The 23,960-nt window shown below is 39.7% G+C and overlaps 1 protein-coding gene across 2 annotated transcripts in view; it reads right to left on the minus strand.

Moving 5' to 3' along the window:
- Klhl14 (kelch-like family member 14) overlaps positions 1–23,960 on the minus strand; it is a 91,520-nt gene that overhangs the window by 11,294 nt on the left and 56,266 nt on the right. For both annotated transcript variants that reach the window (XM_005372758.1, XM_005372757.1), the window contains exons 4-5: positions 10,891–10,980; positions 2,619–2,697 (exon numbers count right to left, since the gene is read on the minus strand). In XM_005372758.1, coding sequence (XP_005372815.1) covers positions 2,619–2,697; positions 10,891–10,980 — 169 coding nt within the window. The remainder of the gene's footprint in view (positions 1–2,618; positions 2,698–10,890; positions 10,981–23,960) is intronic.

Here is a 23,960-nt window from a genome sequence, read left to right on the forward strand (position 1 = left end):
AGCAGCATAAGAGAAAGATGGGAGGGTGCTTCTAGTTTGATCTACATACTGTAACATTAACTCCGATGTTTTAACAAACTTCTGAGTGTGTCATATTTTTGTATTTTTCTTTTATGTTTAACCACCAATTAGTCCACTGATGGTCCTTGCTTTGTTGAATGGAGGCCTGGCAATGACAGAAAAATTCCACTTGAAGTTATGGATTGCTGCCTGGGTCAACCAACCCATAGGAGAGATGAAGCTCGAAGATTGACTGGGCATTTGTGAGATCTGCCTTTTCCCACTCAGCTCTGTAAGGAGCTCTTTATTTGGTCTATCAACTTGATTGTTCTAAATCTAAAAAAAAACTTCTTTTACTAGGGACCTGACATGATATACCATAATGACTTCGAAAGAAACGTTAAACAGTCCATCCTGTCAACGGTGGCTGCCGGGCGCCGACAGACCATGGCAGGTCTTTTTATCAGGTCAATGAGCTGCTAAAAATTGTCTAAGTAGGACCCTGCCATGATAGGCCATAGCGCCTCAGAGGAAGTCATTATAGACTATCAAGTAAACAATACACATTTTTTAAAAAAATTACTAATTAGGTTTTGCAGCAATACTTCCCATCCTTAGGGGCTCTACAGTGAGATAATTGACCGCAACGTGAGTTATGCCTCCCTAGCCAAAGGCATGAAGGTTAATTATCGTGGTGTACAGCCCCCAGCAAAAGGGACCGTGGTGATGAGATGATCACATTTCAGACATATATTGATAGTTATTTTTTAAATAAAACTTTTTTTGATGGTTTTGATTAAAGGGCAAAATGAGGCAGCTATACTAACAGCAACCAGGAAATCTTCCTGTACCCCAAAGAAACAGGGTGCTCTGGAGAAAGATATTAGTGAGCTTCTGGTTCAAGATGTTCATCAGGATATTAATTGACTTGGGGTTATTTCTGGAGATGTCTTTGAATTCGACATTCCTAAAGTGGCTATTTCCTTAGTGTATTAAATTTCATTTTCAGGGTATAGGTTTTAGTCTCCTGAGAGTTTTAATATATTTATATAAGAGATATTGATTATCTTTAGAACATTGGTGCACATTATCTTGCTGTAGTCATGTATATTTCTGAATAAATGATGTAGTCTGAAAATTTTTTATTTACTTGGAATTTATGATTCAGGGTCTAATTCAATCTCAGTATAATCTACTGCAATGTGAAGAGAAATGTTAAGAACAAGGGTCAAACTAGAAAGAGGAAAGAGAGGGCTGCTGTTTACTTCTTAAATAACTAGATGGAGAAGAAGAAATAGTGGACTGTCACTACCATATTGGAGAATTTACTTAAGAAGATGTCCATATATTATTTTAGTAGGATCAAGTGTTCGAACTCTACTATGTTAATTTGCACATGCATCTAAAGACAGCTTCATGCCTGAGTAACAGCCAGGGGCAACAAAACATGTACAAATACAGTAGTCATCTTATCCTTTGGGAGTAAGGAGACTTGGGTGAGATACATACTCCATACACTCAAAAAAAGTGATACTTGAAGGACTATTTTGCTTAAAGTCAATAAATGACCTATTCATGAAAACATTTGGTGAAGCAAAGGTAAACAATCTGTTAATGTGCCATAGAATTTACTATTGCAATATTAAATTTAAATAAATATTTAAATTGCTAACTTTACTATTGAATATTAAATATAATATTAAATAATTTAATTGTTAATATTGAAATTTCTGTATTGAAATGTCTATCATTGTGAGAATGGTGTTTCATGAGGTGTTACCAAAAATAGTGAATTTTTAAATAAAAAAATTACAGTAAGAGACACATTGCTATTAATCCCCCTCAAAATACTCCCTTTTTACTTCAAACATATTTATTCTATCATTTTTACAATTCTCTGAAGCAGTTCCAGAAGTCCTTTGGCTTGAGTGTTTTATATGTTTAGTTGCACTGTCCTGGCCACTTGGATGTCTTGAACAGCTTCAAAATGTTTACCTTTCATGTCCATTTTGACTTAGGGAAGAGCCGGAAGTCACACTATGCCAGATCTGGTGAAGAAGGTGGATGAGGACACACCATAATATTTTTAGGAGCCTTTCTGTTATTGCATAGCACTTGGCCTCCGGATTCACTGTATTTTTTGATCATGCCGTGTAAAAATACTCATGAAAGAGCACTTCTGGAACTGCTTCAGAAAGTGAGAAGAATGATGGGATAAATGTGGGGGAGTATTTCAAGGTGGGTTAATGCCAATGTGTTTTTTTACTGCAATACATTTTTCAAGTAAACATTCACCATATATTTTGATCACCCCTTGTTATTTTGTTTTTAAGATTTCAATATTTTATCACTGAGTAGAGTCAGTAGAATTATAGCTCTGTTTTTAAAGTATAAATCACTGCAATCAAAGAACACAAGTCACACAAGTTTTTCTTTCTACATTTGGACAAATAATTGACTATTTAAATTATTTTTCTCTGTTGAGTTATGAAGGCAGGTAATCTAAATTGATATGGCCAAGCTTTGTATTTCGTTTCTCCGCTCTCACCAAGTGAGACCATCCAGTGCTTCCTGTAAGGTAGTCCCAAATCTTTCACACACAAGAAATAAACACTTACCTTTCTTGCATAGGAGGAAGTTGAATCCAGCTATTAAATCGGGGATCATATCTACTGACAAAATTCGTACTATGTTTTCCTGTAAAAATACATTTGAGATGCTTAAAACTTATATTCCTTTGTTGATTTGCATCACTACCTTCCTTCCTTCCCTCTCTCCCTCCATCCTTCCTTCCTTCCTTCCTTCCTTCCTTCCTTCCTTCTTTCTTTCTTGTCTCCTTCCCTCTCTTCTCCCTCCCTCCCTCTCTCTCTTTCTCTCTTCTTCGTCTCTCTGTCCTCAGGTTTAACAAGCAGATGAATTAGGTAGAAGGATTAATAAACAGAGCATGAAAAGTAATCATCAGAAGAATAAATGTACCTCTTTGAATGTTTCCCCTTTTTTAACTTTTGGAATGAGGTAGGTAAGTAAAGTAAATCAACCAAACTGTAAGCATGTGTGTTTACTAAACTGGTTTCTATAAAACACAGTGGTAGGGCAAAAATTTGTGTTTTGATGTTTTTAATATTTTAAAAAGAAGTTATTGTCTATAAATATCAGTTCCAGAGACTATTTCGTATGCTCTCTCTGGTTAGTCTCTTAAAAAAGCTTGTATACTCTTCTTTTTATACTGAATAAAGCATTTTAAAGACTTTTTAAAAAAGAGAATTGACATTCACAGCAAAACAGGAAGTACACAGATTTCTGACACTCTCCTCGCCTGCACACATGCCAAACTCCCCACATTCTTAGAACCATTTTTATGGACCCAAGAACCCAGGTGTGGTAGCATCTTCTGTCTCCCTACAGAGATAATGGCAAAAGCTATGGTAACGGTCTAATTTGGGAAACCAGCTCTGTATCATGCATGCCCTGCAAGTTCTGTGTGTGTGTTTGGGGGAAGTATGGTTGCTGTGATGTCTGCACAAGCAAATTTGCTGAAATGGGAAGCGTGAGCCTTCTGAGCTGCTAACTGGCTTTCCCCTCTGGTGAGACTCAGAAGCACAGTAAGGGCTCCAAGGTATTAACATGAATGCTTATGCTGCACATATACTGACATCAGAGCAAGAAATGGAAGCAAAAGCGTGCATTATATTTTCCATGTGGCACCTGAAGTGGTGATCATGGAAGGCACCTGAGGCCTTGACCTTGGGAGGCTGCCTTTGTTCATATATGTGTGACTAAACATTGAGACGGGTAGCAGACTTTACCACAGCACTAAGTAGGGTGTGTCTGTGTGCGTGTGCTGGCGTGTGTATGTGTGTGTATGCACATGCTCACAGAAAATCCAATTATTAATTACACAAACATATTGAGCACCTACTATGTGCCATCTGTTTAGGTTCTGAAATGTACTTGTATACAAGAAAGACAAGATCCCTGTCATTGTAAGAAATAAAACAAACATGCAATATAATGCCAAGTAAAGAACAATAAAGCCAGGAGTGGCAGAGAGGAGGCCAGTTGGAGTACTCGGTCACCTGCTTAGAGATGTCTGCTGGAAGCTATGCACATGTGTACAGAACGGGCCTCGTAGGAAGCGGGCAAGCAAGTATAAGATCCCTTGGTTGGGCACGAGTTCTGAAATAGCAGTATTGGGGTGACCGTGTAGAGAGTTGTCCCAGTTCAAAGCAGTGTGCCTTGTGGACTGAAGTAGGATTTTATATGTTGTTGTAAGCACAATAAGAAGCCACTGGAGGGTTTTATGCAACTGAGGAATACGTGTCACTCATCACCCTGCGTGGTGTATGAACAGTCTATAGAAGGGCTACTGTGGAAGAGGAGGAACTGTTAGGCTGATGATGGTTTGAGAGAAGTTGGAGGAGGTGAGATATGATCACAAATGAAATGCATTGTAATGGTCAAGCAGGGACCGGATATTGATATGAAGAAAAGTGAGCCATTAAGGACGGCTTCCAGTTGATAGCCAGAGTAACCAGATAGAAGGTCAGGCCATTTATGGGGTAGAGAAGACCAAGTTGGTATAGGCTGGCAGTGGCAGGTGGGGAAAAGTTATGAGCTCTATTTCATGCTTAACTTCTAGAGACCTATAGAATGTCAACTAGGAAGCATCTGGTAGGCTACTGGCTAGGTGAGGCTACAGATGCAAATTTTGGAGTCATTAGTTCAGAGCTATTATTTAAATTCATGTGACTTGATAAAGCCAGTTTGAGGAGAGAATATGGAATTAGAAGATAATGGATCCTGAGAATGAACCTTGACGTAGAAGCCAAAATGCCAGCAAAGGGCAGGAGTCTTCAGAAAAGCATAGTGTTTTGAAATCCAGGTCAGGAAACGAAGGAGCTGAGCAGCTGAGACTTGACCACAGTATCAGGCAAGCTGGAGGCACTGATGACCTTGACAAATGTCATTTCAGTGAACTGTAGGGATGAGCGCCTGAGTGGGGGCTACTCAGGAGAGAATAAGATCTAAGAAAAGAGAAGTGGATAGGAAATGTTTCTTAGGACTTTTGCAATCAAAAGAAGATTACAGCTAGAAGATGTAGCATTGAGGAAAGGCTTAAATCTATAAATACTGAAAAGTGTTTGAGCAGGCATGGAAGAGTGCAGAATAGACCTTAGATTGGAGGAAAAGGAATATAAAGTAGCAGTGAAAGCAAGTGAATAGATTTGATGACAGCGAGACGAAACATTTGATTGCTTCTATTCTCATTTCACTAAGAAGCAAGAATATCAACTGAGAGCAAGAATGGGGATTTTGGAGAAGGAGGCATTTGAGGAGAAAGAAGAAAAGGAAATAGCTACCATAGAAGGTGGACTAGTGTGCCGACCCTGGTACTAACTGTTTGACTAGCAGTCAGTAGTGGCTGTCTGGTTTTCTCCAAGTTGACTTGCTCAGAAGCAAGGGAGAAATGGAAGAGAGTTGTATTTATTCAGGAGCAGCATTGTCAGGCAAGTATAGAGGAAGGAGGAGGGAGGGAGGGAGGGGGAGAGAGAGAAAGAGAGTGAGAGAATGAAGAAGAGAAGGAGGAGGAGGAGAAGGGGAAGGAGAAAGAGGAAGAAGAGCAGAGGGGGTGAGGCAGGGAGGGAGGGGGAGTCAAGGAGGCAGAGAGAGCGGTGGAGATGCTGCGGGTGTACAAACTAGAGCGATGATAGGCATCACTAGAGCCTAAGCTCATCGGGGATGGTGGTGAGGACACGAAAGGGCGATGGATAGTGAAGTGGTCAAGTGAAGGAGGTGCTACTACCAGGAAAACGGGCTGGCTGTCACAAAAGGCAGGAGGTGGCATAATCTGAAAATATCCATCATCTGAAAGTTCCTGGGACTTTAAGCCTGTGGGAGTATTAATGAAGAGGGAAAGTTATCAGCCTTTGATAACATGAAGGATGTGGGAAAAGGAAAAAAAGCAGCCTCTTTTAGAAAGGGGGCTGGGAAAGCTTGGAAAATAGCATGGCTTTGAGTAGAAAGGAAATGCATTAACTCCTTCTGAGGAGAGTGTAAGGATTCTAGGGATTCTGCTGATGTGAGATCAGGAGGTCGTGTGGGAGCATGGGATGGTCAGGTTACATGTTAAAGTCAGTTTTTTTGTTTTTTTTTTTTTTTCTGGGAACGCACAGGAAGAAACAAGAGTACCAGGAGGCGAGAGTGACTCAGGAGGCTTTGGTGTCACATAAGGAGTCTCCACTTAAGGGAATGGTTATGTGTAGAATGAATTTTTATAGAATTTGAATCATTTCCTTTGTAGGAAAACTATCATTCTGATAGCCAAGTTCCAAGATGAATTCCCAAATGCATCTGCAGTTTATGCATCTAGTCATGTTTATAGGAGTGTAGAACCTATTCTCCATGATAAGAATGTTTCTGTATGAATTCTGCTTTGGAATTTCCATATGAAAGAAGACATATGGCTCCTCTCAGTAATGGGGCATAGAATGTTTTCCTGTGTTAGGTAGCGGTGGTAGAAACTAGCAATGTTCACTTGTGGATATAATGCTAATGGCCTGCCTCAGAGAAAAGGCTCACACAGACTGGGGTGATACAGATGTGAAATGAAGAAATGGTTTCTAGAGGCAGGTCCAAGAGTGAGAAAGAGAGACAGGCTGGAGGACTAGCATTCTGGAGGTGGTAAAGCAGGAGAAGAGAGGATAATGAACCTTAGAAAGAGTATAGCAGAATGAGGAAGGTGAGATGAAATGGTTTATTCCTTCCTTCCTCATGTCAACTATTGAGACTCTCCCAGCAGCTTGAGAGTGGTGGAATTTGCAGCAGAATTTTGGGTTATCCTTCACATAGTCTGTTTCTTCTTATCCTTTGCATTCTCTTTCTGGCTCTTTCTCTACTTCTGACATTGTGTCTTCAGAAACCATTGCTGACTAGCACTTGAGTGATGTGGTACATGAGCCAGGAGCAGTAACTTCCCACCAGCCACAGAAGGGGAAGAAGTGGAAAGGAAAGAAATTTCTCCTCAGCAGTTGTTTGGGGAGTCAGTAGTTAGTAAGTGACAATGTAAATTGGATTTCTGTAGGTGGAGCACTGACAGCATATTTGCATATTCATTAGAATATTATAATATATTCCTGTCAGTAATGACATGGAATTGATATTTATAATGCACCTGGCTAGCAAAACTTTGATATGTATCTGCTTGTGTTTCTAGTATGTTTTTTGACTTTACATTTCTGTCTGGTAATCAAAATTGTCAAAAAATAAAATTACAAATTTGTTTGATGGCACCTATCTGTGTTTTATAAGCATGTATTAAACCATAATTTTGTGTTTTATTCACAGCTATGCATTTCAGGCACTATTTTAATAGGAACTAAAATTTAACTTAATATTTCATCTTTGGAACTGACATACACATAATGCTCAAATGCAAGATTTGAAATTTTTTCTCCCTGTGAACAATTATATTAAAGCATGTTATTATAGGGTTGTTATTCTTTATACATGTTGGTATTAATTTCATGAAGGATTATATGAACATCTCATATTTTTGAGATGGTTGAGTCCTTTCATGGATTTCTAAATGTGGAATGACAAAGAATTCTTTTCAAGTGGGAGCCACTTTCATTGTGATATCCCGATTTAATTTCATATGATCAATGGCAAAAACGTGATTGCTTCTGTTATGGTTGACCATATGGATGGACTAGCAGTGTTATATAGTTGTTGAAGACTGAGGCTATGGAGTCACATAGACCTGCATTGGAATCAGTTCAGCTTCTTGTAAGCTGTGGGTCTTGATTAGTTGCTTAACCTCTTGAGGTTTAGTCTGTTATGTAAGCTATCACAGAACATGGCTCACAAGACAGATACAAGGATTAAGTGAAATGATACAGGCAAGTGCTTAGTAAAGTTTCTGGCTAAAATAATGAACACTCAATAAATACCACCAGTAATACTAAAAACAAACAAACAAACAAACAAACAAACAAACAAAAAAATCTACTGTGGTTGACCAGATGGATGGAATATGGAAACCATTTATGGGACTGTGGTAGATTCTCTTGGTATTTAGTCCAGATCTCTTTATAAAACACGTGCATGCATTCCCTAGCTGTAGTTTTGGCTTTCACTGGTCATGGCTACTCCTTCAGACGAACAGGACACCTCGCCTTCCATCCACCCTTATCCTCCTCCTGGGGAAGGCTTTAGCTAATGACTGTGTGATTGGCATGGGGCACAAAAGGCCAACCTACTTGCCTCAGGGACAGCCAGCCTTTTCTGTTTGGGAGAGTCACGTCAGTGGTGCATCTGGGCAAAGGGCCCGGATCTATGCTAAATGACATCACGTGGCAAATAAGCCAGGGGCAGAATGACTCAGCTTTCCACGTGAACACTTCCAAAGCTCAAGAAGGGAATCTTAAAAGACGAGAGAGCTGTCAGGTCTATACTGAGACTGAAAGTAAAGTGAAAGCTTCGCTAACATTTAACTCTGAGCTTTCTAGTGGCAAAAGTGTAGAGCAGAGGCGCAGTCAGGCACATGGTTGGCATGAGCGATCATTTTAAAAGCACACAATGCCTCAGCGCTTTGGCTTGACAAGAATCTGTCACATGGGTCTGCACATGAAGCACACTGAGTGCTGACGGTGAATCACATCCCTACAGTTAGGGCAGATGTGGGTCTTCAGGAGTCTTTTCTCTTGGGGTAGTCAGGCAGGGCCTCCAACCCAATTGCTGCTTCTCTCCTGGTGAGTGGAGGAAAGTCAGGGCAGTCCAATGGCAGGGTTTTATGAGGAGTTGGCATTAGATCCATGGTAAAATCTTGATCCTCTAAACTAGAAGAATACGTTCTTTCAGCTCTGCTCTATCTCCAACCCAGTTCTCTCAGATGTGCTTTTGATCTGAAGTGGAGGAGCCAACAGGTACAGATCTTTTTTTTTTTTTTTTTGCCTAATCATGGGGAGCAAGTTTTTCTGAGTCACTGATTAAGGTAAGATTTATAGAATGGGAGGTTCACAGTGTTTTTGAAAAATTGAGTTGTTGGACCAAGACTGGCAATTTTAGCAGAGGCCTAGCCCACTTAGGAGGAGGTGTCGGCCGAGAGCACTACAGTCTGAGTTAGGACTTCCCAGCCTTTTCTTCTCATGTTTTAGCTTTAAAATGGCCTTCTGAGAGGATGCTCTGCAAATTCTTTGCTTAGATAAACCCTATGGCTATGCAAATTGGGACTCTGGGCAGTCCCAGTCCCTGCTGGAGAAGGATAAGGAGTAAATGGGGAGTTTACAGTGGATTGCATGCAAGTCAAGGTCTTCCAGTAGCACATCACATCTGTCCTTATAAAAGTAAGCTAGAGGAGAGAGGTGAAACATCATTCTTGCTCCTGTTTTGAGTCTCTTTCTCAGAAAACCCCAGGAACTACCCCTTTCCAGACACTGGGAGATGAGACACACAAAGCTACATCTTGGAAAGAATAACACCATCCCCTCGCCTTTTAAAAATGCCTATATCTTATAATCTGGGCAACTACTTTGAAGATAGCAATATGCAATATAATAACCATTGTTAATTTCCTATTATCTTGTTTTGAAATTCTGTATCATTGTTTTTATTGTTTTTTTCTCCTTAAAAAAAAAAAAAATAGGTGGCCCGGATTGTTTTCCTTTAAGATCCTCTACAGTGAACAGATGTAACCATTTTTCTATAGTTTGTCTTGGTGCAGATGCTGAAAGAGGAAATTCACAATCAAATAGAGGCAGTATATGTAATTTCAGCTGGATGTTCTGGGGTTTTAAAGTAAAAATGTGTACCTGCAAGCTGTTTTATGGTTTCCTAGTCATAATTATCTCTGTTACACAGAAGGCTACAACTGCAACTCCTCCTTCACATGCAAGCTTTCCAAAAATATCTTGATAATTTTGCATATTCTATAAGGCAGTGTTCTCCTCGTGTTTGGCTTGGGAAGTGTGTTAACAGGTTTACTTTCTGTGTGCAGTGCACTTATGAAATCACACCATGGGAGGATTGGGGTGATCTATAGATGGAGCACTTGCAGAAGGAACTGTGACTAAGATGGAGGTTTAGTCAGACCAGCTGCAGAATAACTTCAGCTAGCGTGGCATGTAGCATGACTAGAGATGATGCTTACTGATTGCAACCACATTATCATATTCATAAGATGAGAAGAAAGTGGTGGAAAAGGTGGTGAAGATTCTTAACATCTGCAGCTTACCACCTTCCTCTGGGGAGTTTGTTCTAATGTTGTGGTTTTCCCCAGGGGATGGCTAGAGAGAGATGGGATGGCTGGGCGTCACTGCAGAGCTAAATCTCCAGGGAGTGGATGAGTGATTGCTCAGTGTCTTCAGTTAGCTTGATGATTGACCTTCCCTCTCTCCGTCAGCCCAGTTCCTTGATTACTTCATTTGTCCCTGTTGCACACAGAGAGTTTCCACACTAATTCCAAAATGGACTGACTCATACTCCATGAGTGCTGCTGAGGTTTGGTGAGTGTCTCCCAGTGATACCTGTGTTGAAGGCTTGGTTCTCTAGATGGTGCTACAAGGAGGTGGTGGAACATTCATGAGTTGGGGGCTTTAGTGGAGATACTTAGTTCATTTGAGCCATGTACCCAGAAAGGATTGTGGGATCTTGCCCACCCTCTCTCTCTCTGCCCCCACTTGTGATTTGACTGTTTATATACTCATAACAAGATGTGCCACCATCTGCTGCCCTCACCATAACCAAACCATGCAGATGTCATGCCTCAGGACCTCCATAACTGTGAGCTAAATAAGTCCTTTCTTTGTAAGACTATTTGCCTCAGGTATTTCATTGTGGTAATGTGAAGCTGACTAATATAAACATCTATAATTAAAGTTGTTCAATAGTTACCATTTGGATTCCATTGGTCCTCTCCACCCAGCACGAATAAGAAGTTTTCTACCTCCACAACACAGTGGTGAGCACTGTTGTATGGCATAACTGGAATTAAGAAAAAAATAAAAACTTTTAAACTTTTCCATCTTAGGAGTTGATACCTTGGCTCAGCAGCTATTTGCTTCACCGTCGTGCATAAAAAGTGAGCCTGCATCAGAAGGAAGAAGATGGCAGAGGTAGAGAGCAGCTGTGCGCCAACCCAGCAATCCCCCCCCCCCCCCGCACAAGCTCAGTGGTGTGTTCTCAGTGGTTCCTAACCCAGCCCCTTCTGATTAATTTTACATAATGTTATTCCACAGACTAGTCAAGAACAACCTGCCATGCTGCTTTTGATTCTTAAGTCCTCTTCACCTGCCTGATGATGGGGATGGCTTTGTGAAACAATGACTGGCACTCCCAAATGGCCAGGGCTGGCGGTTACTTCTTGGAAGAAGAAACTCTGAATATACTTGGAGCCTTTAAGATGTTCTGCCCAAACTTAGTTTGCTGGCAGTCTTTCCACAAACAGACTCAGGGTGCTTGGTAGCTTTCTATTCCACAGCAATGAACAAGCTACATTTCCATACAGTTTTAAGTTTTTAAATTAAGGTCCTGCTGATTTAATGCCTTCTCCAAATGTATACGCTTAATTTCCTGTACAATGTCATTAGCAGCACAATCACACATTTTCTATCTGTCTGCATAGGAGCTCTTCTGGAACAAAGATGAAAATTGTCAGGAACATCACAAATATCCACTTTCCTCACCTCTCCCTTCTCCCTGCGCCATGGCAGTGGCTTTGAGGAGAGGGTATTGCTCTCAAATCCACTAAAGTGAGGTTTCTCTGTTTTTGCTCTCATCTGCCTCTGCTTTGGGGTGTCGCGATGGACAGCACCCTGTTAGCTTTTGTGATGTGCAGTGCTCGTTGCTGCTATTATAGGATCAAAGGGTAAATGTATATAGCATTCGTTATCATAGCACATGCAGCGGTTTGGGCCCAGTGACACCAGTAGGAAAAATGATGTCCTTGTTCAGCTCATCATATGGGCATCTTAAATCTATGTGAGGACAAATGGAGAGGTGATGTGCATGTTCAGGCAGGGAACTTATTGCCTGACACGGATCAACAGAGCACTTAAGAAACCAGTGCAGTGGGAAATCAATATGAGTCCGGGCCAACTCTTACTCTGTGCTTTTTTCCAATGCAGAAAGAGATAGAAAAAGAGAGAGAGGAGCGAAAAAGAGAGAGAGGGAGAACTTATGTCACACCTGATGTTATTTTGGGTGATATATACCTTTCATTTCATTTTGTTTTTCTTTTTCTCAGCAAGCACTTATACTGGCCAAGATACAAAAATAAAATTAAGAAACTGGCATAGCTTTGAGAATGGTAATTCAGCAAACAGTTCTGAAAGAGCAAATCAGATCATTTAACACTTCTTCCCAAAGAAGAACTGTAGGAGTTCTGATTAATTATTAATTAATTATTGCTGCAAATACTCATTGATTTTGAAGTTATGTCCCCAGGGAGAAGGTACTGATTGGCACATAAGCCCAATTTTTGAAGGTGTGGTAGAAATTGGGTTTGTGTGGTCCGTGATTTAGATCAATGAATTTAGAGAATCATCTCAGGAATAGCCTCAGTGCCTCAATCCTCGGTTTATCTCTTTGGGAAATACTTAAAACTCCACAGATCTTACTGGCTTCATCACTCAAAATTCATTGGGATACAGTATACTCTGAGTTCCTTAAGCAACTATGGTTGAATACATAAGGTTTTTAGAAAATTAACCCATAGCTTGAATTATTCTGCTAGTTTTCAAAAACAAAATCAGTCTGCCCCTTCAGTACATTGTGAATGGCCTATGCAAGGCCAGTTCATCACAATGACTGCTGGGCAGTGTAAACTTATACAGCATTACTTGTGATCCGTACGTATCAACTCATATGGGACACTGTGCAAGAAAAGAGACCACCAGCCACAGTCAGCTTACACGGTCTGTCGCCTCTACCCCTCATGTACTTATTTAAACCACTGGTTAGCTCAATGTCCAAGTCTTTTAAATTAATGAAAAATTGTATTTTCTTCTCTTTAACCATAAGTCCAACTTCATAATAAAAGCCCAGTCTCTGAAAATACAGCAATGCATATGTTTTGCTCTTACCATTCATTTGCTTCTCTTCAGGCAAGCAGAAATTAAGTGAAAGAAATAATACATGATTTATTTTTAAGCCTCTTTCTCATTTGATTACCCCTATTGTTATGCTTTATGAAAATAAATGAAACTATTGTACTAAACTTACTACCAAACTCTTCAAAATAAGAGGAGAGAAGGTTTTTGAAGTCCTTACTTAGAGACTACTGGAAGGCATTCTTTTGGTCTACACATTTTTACTCTTATTTTAAAATAGCATATGCTATATTCCTTGGTTGAGCATTTTAATATTCTCATTCCTGAATTATTTTAAGAATTAGTACCATGAAGTATAAGGCTATAAACACACACAAGTAAGTCTTTGAAATTATTTTGAGTGTAAAATGCTCCCAAATTTATTAGAAAAAATTATTCAATTAATGTTTATTATTCAATCAATGTTTGAAATTTGCAAAACACCTAATTTCTCTGACTTCTGATTAAACTCAAAGAAAAGCAAAATAAATAGGGTAATGAGAAAGAGCACACAATGTGTTTAAAATAGCCCTGGGTGCAGCGTTCATGATTCTCTTCTAAATAACACCAGCTACATCCCTGCTTCTTTCCAGATTTCTCCAGAGATGGGCACCTGCCTTGCCCTCCCGGCAGGTAGTGGAGGAGGTTTGCACGCCATGTGCATATACAGCCCCGTGTGAATTTTTAGCGTGTCAGTCAGTGAGTTAGAGGGAAAGGGGAAAGAGAAGCTAATCAGGATGAAATGAGATTAAAGGCTGTCTAATTTTACAGCAACTGTGATCCATCAGCCACTGTGAAAGTGACAGTGGAAATGAATGATGGAGACAGACAGGTGGGGCTGTACATTTCACTGATTTATCCTCAAATGCACTGGGCCTTATTTTATTGAGTGAACATGACCGCATTTATCATGACTGTCATCTAAAGCCACTTCCCTCCATTTAAAAAGGTCACTTTACTCAGAGGGAGTAGGAGAGAGGCACTTTCAAATCAGATTTAAAATCTAATAACACATGTTTATAAAGCCCTTTGTGAGAATTCTCAACTTTATTAAACAAACTAGTAGAGCTAGAAGGAAAGAGAGAAGAAAAAGGGTCAGAAAATCAAAAAAGAAGACAGATTTGGTCACCTGAGTGAGCATTTGCATTTAGTCTCTAAATCTGAAGCAGTTTGTACCATTTTTGCCTTTTCTACTCTCAACTATTGACATTCAGTTCTAGTCTGGAAATGACATGAAACATGTGCATCTAATATTTTAAATTAAGAAAGTAGAAAGCAGGTAATACTATAAAAACTTGGAGAGAATCAGTCAGTGTTTACTCTGCAGAATGAGTAATCATTGCACATCAAATAGATGTTCGCAACTGGTACAAGCTGATCTCTGCTACAATTAACTTCTGTACCTGTTAATTGTTTTCTCATAATTCTAAGGCCATAAAAATCTCAATCACACCAAGTCTTTTATCTCTCACAGTACCAGTGCAATAAAACGTCTTGGAGTGTTATGCACAAAATTATTCTTTGTGGATATGAAAGTAGAGCTCAAACCTTCAGAAGTATTATCTGCCACTTTTCACAATAATGGCTACCATTTACTATGTCCCATATACATGGGAAGTAAATATGTAATTATATTTCATAATTACCTGCATTATATCTCTGTAAATATCATATCACTTGTGTTTAGTTCCTGCTATTCTTTTTCTTCCAATCAGGCAAGCAGAAATTAAGTGAATGGGATAATTCATGACATTATAATACATAATAAAATGTGATATATGATAACATACACTAATCCTAGATATATTTATTTACATCTTTTGTTTAATATAATTAAGTCTGAAGCAAACATTACTCATTCATTTTATTTCTGTAAGAAATACTGAGGCCTTGAGAGACTAAGTCACTTGTTGAAGGTCACACACAGTTAATGAATGGCAGGGATCGAATCCAAACACAGGCATATCCAGACCCCAACCCACTCTCTTATCCATTTCACTCTACTGATTTTCAATAGGTATGTTCACCCAAGCAGCAAGTAATTACTGAGTACCTGAGTGTTCAATGATGATGTTCCTGAAATTTGTATATAATTTTTTTATACAGAATCATATTTTAACTGTTTGATATTTAAAGGAATCCTTAAAATAAAGCAAGTAGGCACTTCTTTAATTTTTTTCTCTGTAAATCTAGGCACTCAAATAGTTGTTTTTCTTTTTTAAAAGGGAGTACATTTGTTTGAGGAAGTCAGCAACACACTGAGCAAATCAGCCAGTTAAGGATGGGCGAAGTCTATCTGCACAGAGGTATTGTTATTATTTTTAAACAGTGAGTGCCTATTTCAACCTTGGAAGGGCGCTCATGGTTACAGGAGGCATAGAGGCCCTTTTCCCGGCACAGGGAAAGTCCAAGAGACTTGTTTGTATTTATGCAGGCCTCAATCTGTTTTACTGGAGAGCTACCCTACTCTGTCTCCTCCTGTGTTCTAGCTAAGGAATATAAACTTCTTCCAGCAGAAGGCCTCGGTATTCTTTGCAACTCACAGATTTTGATAAATGTCCAAAGACAGACTGAGTAGGGCTTAGCAAGAGGTGGAGGACTGCTAATTAAATGGTTGTCGAATGCTTATCTTTTAAGGGTAACAGATACATGGCCCTAGAGTTCTTTGGGACCTCAAACATACAAACTTGCAAAACTGTCCAAAATGATGTTTCTTAATATTTTTGAAAAAGTAATTAAATATCATTGTAAAAATATAACCTTTTTAAAAAGAATATACAGGCCCAATAAATTTGCCTCCTCTCTCTGAACTCTAGCAGTTCCATTTTTTACCACGGGGGCCACTATTGCTACTGCGGTCCTTGGTTTCCCTTCCACAGAATTATTCACAGGAACTGTTTTTCTGTAACACAATAGCAGCGCTATTCCACAGATTCACTCTTTAGTACCACACTCTTTTGCAATAAAGAACACACTCTTCTATTCCCTGCTAATCCCACGTTGGCTCTGTGGCTGCTCCATGCCAGGCGATGCTACTCCTGGTGGGAGGTCCCAAGGAACAGCAGCTAGGAGCCAGCCAGCCAGCCTGAGGATGACATTGCAAATGCATGCGCACAAACAGGGCCTTCTGTGTTCGATGACCCAGGTGAGGGCAAACAAGTCTGTCATCCTCCGAGAGAGGGAGTGACGGGGTGGGGCGCTCTGACAGTGCCTGGGAAAGCCTTTCTGAGAAGACAACTTGTGAGTGAAGTGAGCGAGGCAACCATGCAGGAAGAACAAGGGCAAAGACCTAGAGGCTTGAGTGTCTGCAGAGCAGTAAGAAGGCACGGAACCAAGGGGTCTGAGGCGTGCCTGGGAGGGACATCAAGGGCACCTCGGTGAGAATTGCAAGGAGTGGGCAGAAAACAATGCCAGGACGGTCTTCCCTGGCATTCTTTAAATGGCTGCATAGTGGCCCATTTGATGTGTGTCCTATAATTTATTTTGCTCCTTTCTGATGGCCATTTATTAACTAATTCAACAAACACTAAGCATTCGTCATGGATAGACATTTTCTCGTTGCTGATAATGTAGCTGTGAGTGAAGTAGACATTATCCCTACTCTCATAGAGCTTATTATCCTTAGAAGCTACAGAGAGAGAGAAAGAAGAACATGAACAGGACATAAACAAAGAAGAACAGAGACAAGGCAAAGAGAAATAAATGGATAATGGGTTAGAGAGGGAGCGCTTGGTTACAGCTCCAGCTGGAGTGGTCTCGCTGGGGAGAGATGGTTAAGGTAGAATTGGAATGGTGTGAAGAAGCCATCTTTTACAAAAGCGGGCAGGAGACGTTGGGCGAATCCGAGCAGATGTCCAGAAGCGGGAATGAGTTGGTTGTGCCTAAGAAGTCCAGGTAAAGCCCATGTGTAAGGAGCCCTAAGGATAAGGACCAGACATACGGGGGAGGAGATCTGGAGGCAGACCGAGGCCTGGTCTTTATGAGCCAGAAGTGGTATAGATTTTATTCTAAGTGTGCCAGTAAGACATTGGAGAGGTATAATCAGCAGGGTGACAAATCTGACTTAGAGTTTAAAAACATCACACTGGCTACTGTTGATGTTGAAGGAGTAGAATGGAGAAACCTTCCACTGTCTGCCTGAGAGAGGATGGAGGCCTGCGCAGGAGAGGTCACTAGAGCTGGAGAGAAACAACAGGCTCTGAAGCTCCTACTATCACAATTGGTGCCGCACTGACTGTGGACACACAGCACTCAGACACAGGAGTTTATCTGTAGATGAACTGCTCAAAATAAAAGTTTTGAAGAACTAAAAACATCATACCACAGTGATATATGTGCACCCATGTTTATAGCTGCGCAATTTGTAATAGCTGAATCTTAGAAGCAACCCAAATGCCCACCAACTGAGGAATGGATAAAGAAGATGTGGTATTTTTACATAATGGGGTATTACTCAGCTACAAAGATAAACTTGAGGCTTTCATAGGTAAATGGATGCAACTAGAGTCCATACCCTAAATAAATCAGATCCGCATGTGTAAATATCATATTGTCTCACTAGTGTAAGAACCTGAAAGAGTAAATAAAATCTGCAAGGTATAATAGATATTATGAAAGGGAAAGAAACTGCTCAAAGGGAGGGAACAACTGCGATGAGGGAAAGGAGAAAAAGAAAGAAGGGAAAATATGTATATATTTACATGCACATGAAAATATGTATATATATACACACACATATATACATATACACAGAATAGTTAAGAGAGCTGTACTACTGACTGCTATTGCTTTATGGAAAGGAACAGTTAATGTTTAATTGTTTGAGCAATCTTACATGCTTATATTTGTCTAAATGAGTAACTAATTTGAAGATAACAATATGTAATACAACAGCCATTGTTAATTTCCTATCACCTTGTCTGAAATTCTGTATTGCTTCTATTGTTTGGGTGTCGTTTTGTCTATGTCTGTTTCTTTGTTAATTTGTTTTTGTTCTTTAAAATGAAAAACAACAACAACAAAAAAACAAAATAAAAGTTTTGGGCCAAAGAATGGATGAATTTTACATTTTGATGGACCTGGTCATGTTCTACCTCATTTTTACATCTGTATCTTTGTCAATATGGTAGATGAACATTTGATGTCTGGTTAAAATTTAAACCTGCATTTGTTCATGAAGGTAGAGACTGAGCACCTTTTCATACATTTAAAGTTCATTTGTATTCTGTACGCTTTTGATTGGGTTTTGATTTCCTGATGTAATTTATTTTTTATAGAATGGCATGATTTTTTTAAAGGTATTCTTTTCTAGGGAGTTATCTAAACAGAAAAAAATAAATGATATTTCAGAAGCACAACATTGCTAGCATATATATTTGTGAAATATTTACTCATTGAAGCAAATTCAAATAGCAATTACATGCTGTTGAAGACAAATATAACCTGAAAGAAAGATGCCTCACTTTAATAATGCTGAATGAACATACCTTGCCATGGGATCCTGGAGGGTTTGTTTTTTTTTTAAAAAAAAAACAATTGCTTCAATTTTATAACAAAAAAATTGAAAAACATAAGTGTTCAAAAATTTACTGGTTAACTTAATTCTCCCATTCAGTCTGTCTGCGGAAGACCTAGCAGCTTGGCCAGTGTTTCTCTGGCAATAGAAACAGGTCAAGTAAAACACCTTACACGCTAGCAAGTACTGGATAGGTATTATTCAGTAAATAATCCGTAGAAAGCCCTCTGCTACTTTTTCTGTTATATTTGGGCTGTGCTGTACCTGAAAATGACAAATAATTGGAAACATCTTGCATATTTGGGGATGACTTGATTATTATGAACAGTTAATTTGGAAAATTAAACCCATTAAGAGAATTGGTTGTTCTGAGTGTAGCGACGAGTTGGTGGAGTTTCAGAGTTTGCCAGCACTTTCTCTCCCCTCCCCAATGTGTTCTATATCCGGTTAGCAGGGCCCTTGGAGAAACGACACAGTGCTGTTTAAGTGGGCTCAAGATAAATAAATATAAGAAAAAAGTGCACACATCTCAGGCTTTGGAGGCTATTGGACAACCGAGAAAGCCTTTTCTTTTTCAGAGTTCAAAATCATATCTAAGGAAGAATCTTCCTGACAATGAGGGTTACTTAATCACTCCCTGCTCTGTGCAACAATTAGGCTGCGTGGTTTTACTGCATCATTTGCCAAGCAGTGATAGAGTATATTAAAATTATCTATCTTTGTCACCCTCAGAGGGCAGCTATGAGCTTTCTGGGGCCAGACGGTGTCACTGCTATGGCTTTAGGCTTAGTACAGCACCCAGTACACAGTGCTAGGCCCGCCTGGGGCCTAACTCTGGCTTTCACGCCTTACACAGTCACTAGAAATATGAATGCATCAGTAAGTGTTAGTGTATAAGTGAGTACATGATAGCAAAATTAGACTGTGGAATTTAATTTTGAACTTATAAAAGTGATGGGTCTCATAGAATGTGGAACAGGAGGAACTGAAGGAAAAAAGGGTATATAAAAGGAAGTTTTGTCTTAATCAGGATCTTATGGCTTCTAGGATAGATGTCACCCCATGGGGAACAAATGTCAGCTTTAAGCAAAGGAGGTTCACGAACTCTTCCAGGACTGACTAGACATATACTTCTTTAAGGAACTACCCTAGCTCTGGATTGTGCCAAGTTTTCAGTAAAAAGTTTCAAAAGCTTTCAATAAATCCTTGTTGATTTACAGTTCTAGCTCCGCATATCTACCTTGGGGAAGTGCTAATCACCACTGTATTAACTAAGGTGACTTAATACAGACTCTGTGTTAACTATTCAAACAAAATGTTTGAAGTCTTATTTTTACTTTAATTAGAACATTTTCACTAATGTGTTCCTAAAATATACTAGGTTTATTATAATACCAACTATTTTATTTTGGGTACATCCTGATATGTTAATTACAATTTAAATATAGTATTATTTTCACACCTGAAAAGTAAGAAACCTCTGAAAATTCAAGCTGCAGTCTCTTTAAAATATCAGTTTATTTTCCCCCCTTTTTTATAAAGTGCTGTGTATTTCTTAGGTGGTCTTCCGAGACACGCTGAAGAAATACACTAGTGCTGGGTGATCACCCCTTCCTAATGCCAGCATAGTGTCTTGCTGACTGTACCTTCCTAATGGAGTTGGAAATAGCACCATTATTGTTCTACACTCAAAAAGAGTAAATCCTCTAAATGGATTAAGTAGTAAAGTAACACGTATGATTTAAATGTTTAAATAAAATCCTTGACAAAAGCAAAGAGTAAGGGTTATTTTTATTGTAGATAATATGGCAACAGGATAGCAAAAGTGACTGTTCTATAATTAAATTCTCTTAGATAATGGTTCTTTACCTCAAATTACCAAGGGCAAAGGGAAGGAATGGAGTGTTGGCCAATACAAGAAAGACTTCTAATACATTTTTTTAACTTAGATCACACATACTCAGCACTGGAAAGGGAATGCCAAAAGTTCACATTAAAGTCAAAAGGTCCCATCAAGAATTATTCATTTATCATCTTCTTCACTCATTTATCTTATTAAAAGTACATATTGAGTAACTTCCAATTATTGTGCCAAACTCTGAGTACGTAAAGATCAATTGGACACCTTTTCTGTACTCTAGAGCTGACAGTGTGGGGTGGGGAGACATGAGAAAAGGTGGGTAGGCTGCAAAGGGCTCCAGAAGCAGATGTTCCAGAGAAGAAATGACTGGAACTCCGGGGAGAATAAAATAAGGCTTAAACCAAATCATAACGCTGAGAAATTTTTTTCCCAGATGTTTTTCATGATCAGCACAAGTAACATTGCTTCAACAAATATTAACTGAGCTCCTGCCATGTGCCAGCACTTGGGCTAGTCTTTTTGCGTTAGCCGGCTTTGTAAGAATGAACTATTAACATTTGATTCATTTTGTAAAATCTCCTGATATTAAGATCCTATGATCACAATATCAACTTTTCTTGAGGCAGAGAAAACTCATTTGGGGAACGCGGACCAAATGAATGGATCAGCTCGTGGTCTACACTGTCAAGTCAGCTCGCCTCCTCCCTACTTAAGGTCCTTCTTGCACAACTCTCCTCTTAGATAACCCAGCAGTCACAGCCTCTGCACTGATTCAATCTCTCTCAGCACAGAGTGCCATCTGCCCATTCTGTTTTTTTTTTTTTTTTTTTTTTTGCCCTGGTACCGGGAATCGAACTCACGATGTCGTGCTTGCCAGGCAGGCGCTGTGCCGCTGAGCTAAATCCCCAGCACCACATCTGCCCATTCTGGAAGCAGTTGATAGTGTCCTTGGAGCTGTGAGCAATACCTTTGTTCCTTTTAGGTCACCTCTCCTCACATTTGTTCATGCAAACGCAGTGTGATATTGGAGTGAGTGCATTTATTCAACTTGAAAGAATATTTCACTACAAGAGTCAGAAGGTTTTTGTTAAGCAGTACTCTGACGGCCGCGCCATGGTATTTGTGTGTGTGAGCATGTGTTATGTCTGCTGAGCAGCTGGACTGGGACACCAACGCTACACTGAGTGGACGGTATATACTGTGCATGGGAGATGAGAATGTGGTCCACGACTTTAGGCAATGAGCTCAAAATGGTCCCAGCCATGAAGAGTCACCCATAGCTACCTTTTAAGAAAGTCCTGGTCCCCAATGCTGGGACAAGTGAAAATATGCAGATCAGAAGAGAGAATCATGTAGAGAAATTTGATGCATTTCTGGTCTATTTTGGCATTATTTTCTACTGGCAAATATAGATATCCACTGACTAAGTAATACTTGTTTATGAATATATGTATGAACATGCGTGAATATTTGGCACTTCTCCTGCTTTAGAATTAAGGTGGAAACCTGAATGAGGAAACTAATCTGAAGATATATGCCAGGTTATCTGTGCAGGATTTCCTAAAAGTGGCCCCTAAACTGGTTCTAATTGAGGTCTGTGTGTGTGTGTGTGTGCATGTGCATGTGTGCGTTCGCATATTCACACACAGGTATGTATTCAGATCATGTATACAATAATATGAGCAACAATTACTGAGTCAATCCTTCCTCTCCCTCTCCTTTTCTTTCTCTCTTTTCTTTTCTTTCTTTCTTTCTTTCTTTCTTTCTTTCTTTCTTTCTTTCTTTCATTATTTTTCTTTATTCTTTCCTTCTTTCCTTTCTTTTTTCTTTGAAGGTGGCTTTGTGAAACTGTGAGAATGCTGCTTATTTTCCATCCACAAGAGAGAAAAAGAGTATTCCTCCTATCCTCCAACCCAAAGACAAAGCAGACAACAATTTTTGGGCGAGGTGTGCCCATGCTTCTTGGAACTTGGTAGGCACGGGAGAGGTCTAAAGGCCAGAGGCTGGTGGGATCCTATGGTAGGAGTGTGGAGGGAACTAGGGGAGAAGTGGCCTGCACTTCTTGGTAGGGTGATGGGCTCCAGGAACTTCCACTGGGCCAAGCTTGTGCTCTGGAGACTTGCTTATCCCCAGCTATCTTGGAAGGCCTTCCTATCTCCTTACAAAAGATTAGTTTCCAGCTCACAGTCACTCTAAAGAAGCTATGTGTACTGATAGAAGCCCATGGTGTACTGAGAAGTCTTCAGAAAGAGGCTCACAAAAGAGTCCATAAAGGCAGCTCATGACAAAACAAAGTGAGCTTTAAGGCGTTTATTTCCTGATGCGCAGGAAAGCCAAGTTCTAAAATAACCAGGCAAATCAGTTCCTTTTTTGCCTTCCCATTATCCAACTCAATCTGGGGTGGAACTGGATTATTCAGGATGGTTGATGCCGTCAGGGCAGGCCAGCCTTGCCCTCCCTTGTGCCATCCAGTCCTGTGGACACAGGTTAACAGAGAAGGCCTGAGACTTCCTCCCCAGAAAGGCCTGGTTGCAAAGTTGAAGTTTGGCTGGCATCTGAAAACTTAAATGTCAGCACCTCTCTGCTCCGGCTGATGGCGCTCCCGCCCTGCGGGTTTTCTCCCATCCCCCAACACTCCAGACAAAGGCTGGACATGTGAGGCAGAGAGAACAAGGGCCAAGGGCCTGAGACAAGACCACCATACACCTATGTATGGGAAAAGGACTGTGTTGCTCACCACTGAGTTCTTAAAGCCTAGACAAATGTTCTGTACTTAGTAGATGCCCAATGAGCATTTATTAAATTTGTAACAAAATAAATTTAAATTGTACTGAATTGGTATCCTGTTATTTGCAACCCAAAATTTAAATTTCAAATAGAGAAAGGGAAGGAATTTGGTTAATTGGTAATTCAATAAGTAGGTAGTTTGAACTATTTGGTTCAATAATTGAGAGCATGCACTGTACCACTAAGCTACAACCTCAGCCCCAGACGAGGTTTGCTATCATTTAACTGTGTGAGTTTAGGAATCTTGATTTTCTTCATCAGTAAAATGTTGATTATAATATGTACCTCACAGGGCTATTTGAGAATTCAATTAAATTGGGCAACTTATATAAAACACAAAGCTCATTACAGACAAACTATAAGAGGTAGTTCTTTTATTGCCCCCTTGCTCTAGATCCTCCACTAAATGGTCTTACACTGTTTAATTTTACAAAGGACAAACATCTCCAAACAAGCAAGATTCGTTCACTTGCGATACTAACTACTTCATAAGTGTATGCAAGTTTTCAGGCATGGATTTGACATAGAACAAAATATAGTTTTGATTACATGTTGGGGCATGAGTGTATGGTCCCAGAAGATGATTACATCTGATACATGGGTAGGACGAAGGGACATGACACAGGTCCTCAAATTTTCAAGAATTATGCTGATGATGTTAGAAGCGATTTAAACTCAGTTCCTAACATGTTACAGAAGAAAGATGAGATAT

The sequence above is a fragment of the Chinchilla lanigera genome, unplaced genomic scaffold (genome assembly GCF_000276665.1).
Source record: "Chinchilla lanigera isolate Chin_1 unplaced genomic scaffold, ChiLan1.0 scaffold00001, whole genome shotgun sequence".
Classification (NCBI taxonomy): domain Eukaryota; kingdom Metazoa; phylum Chordata; class Mammalia; order Rodentia; family Chinchillidae; genus Chinchilla; species Chinchilla lanigera.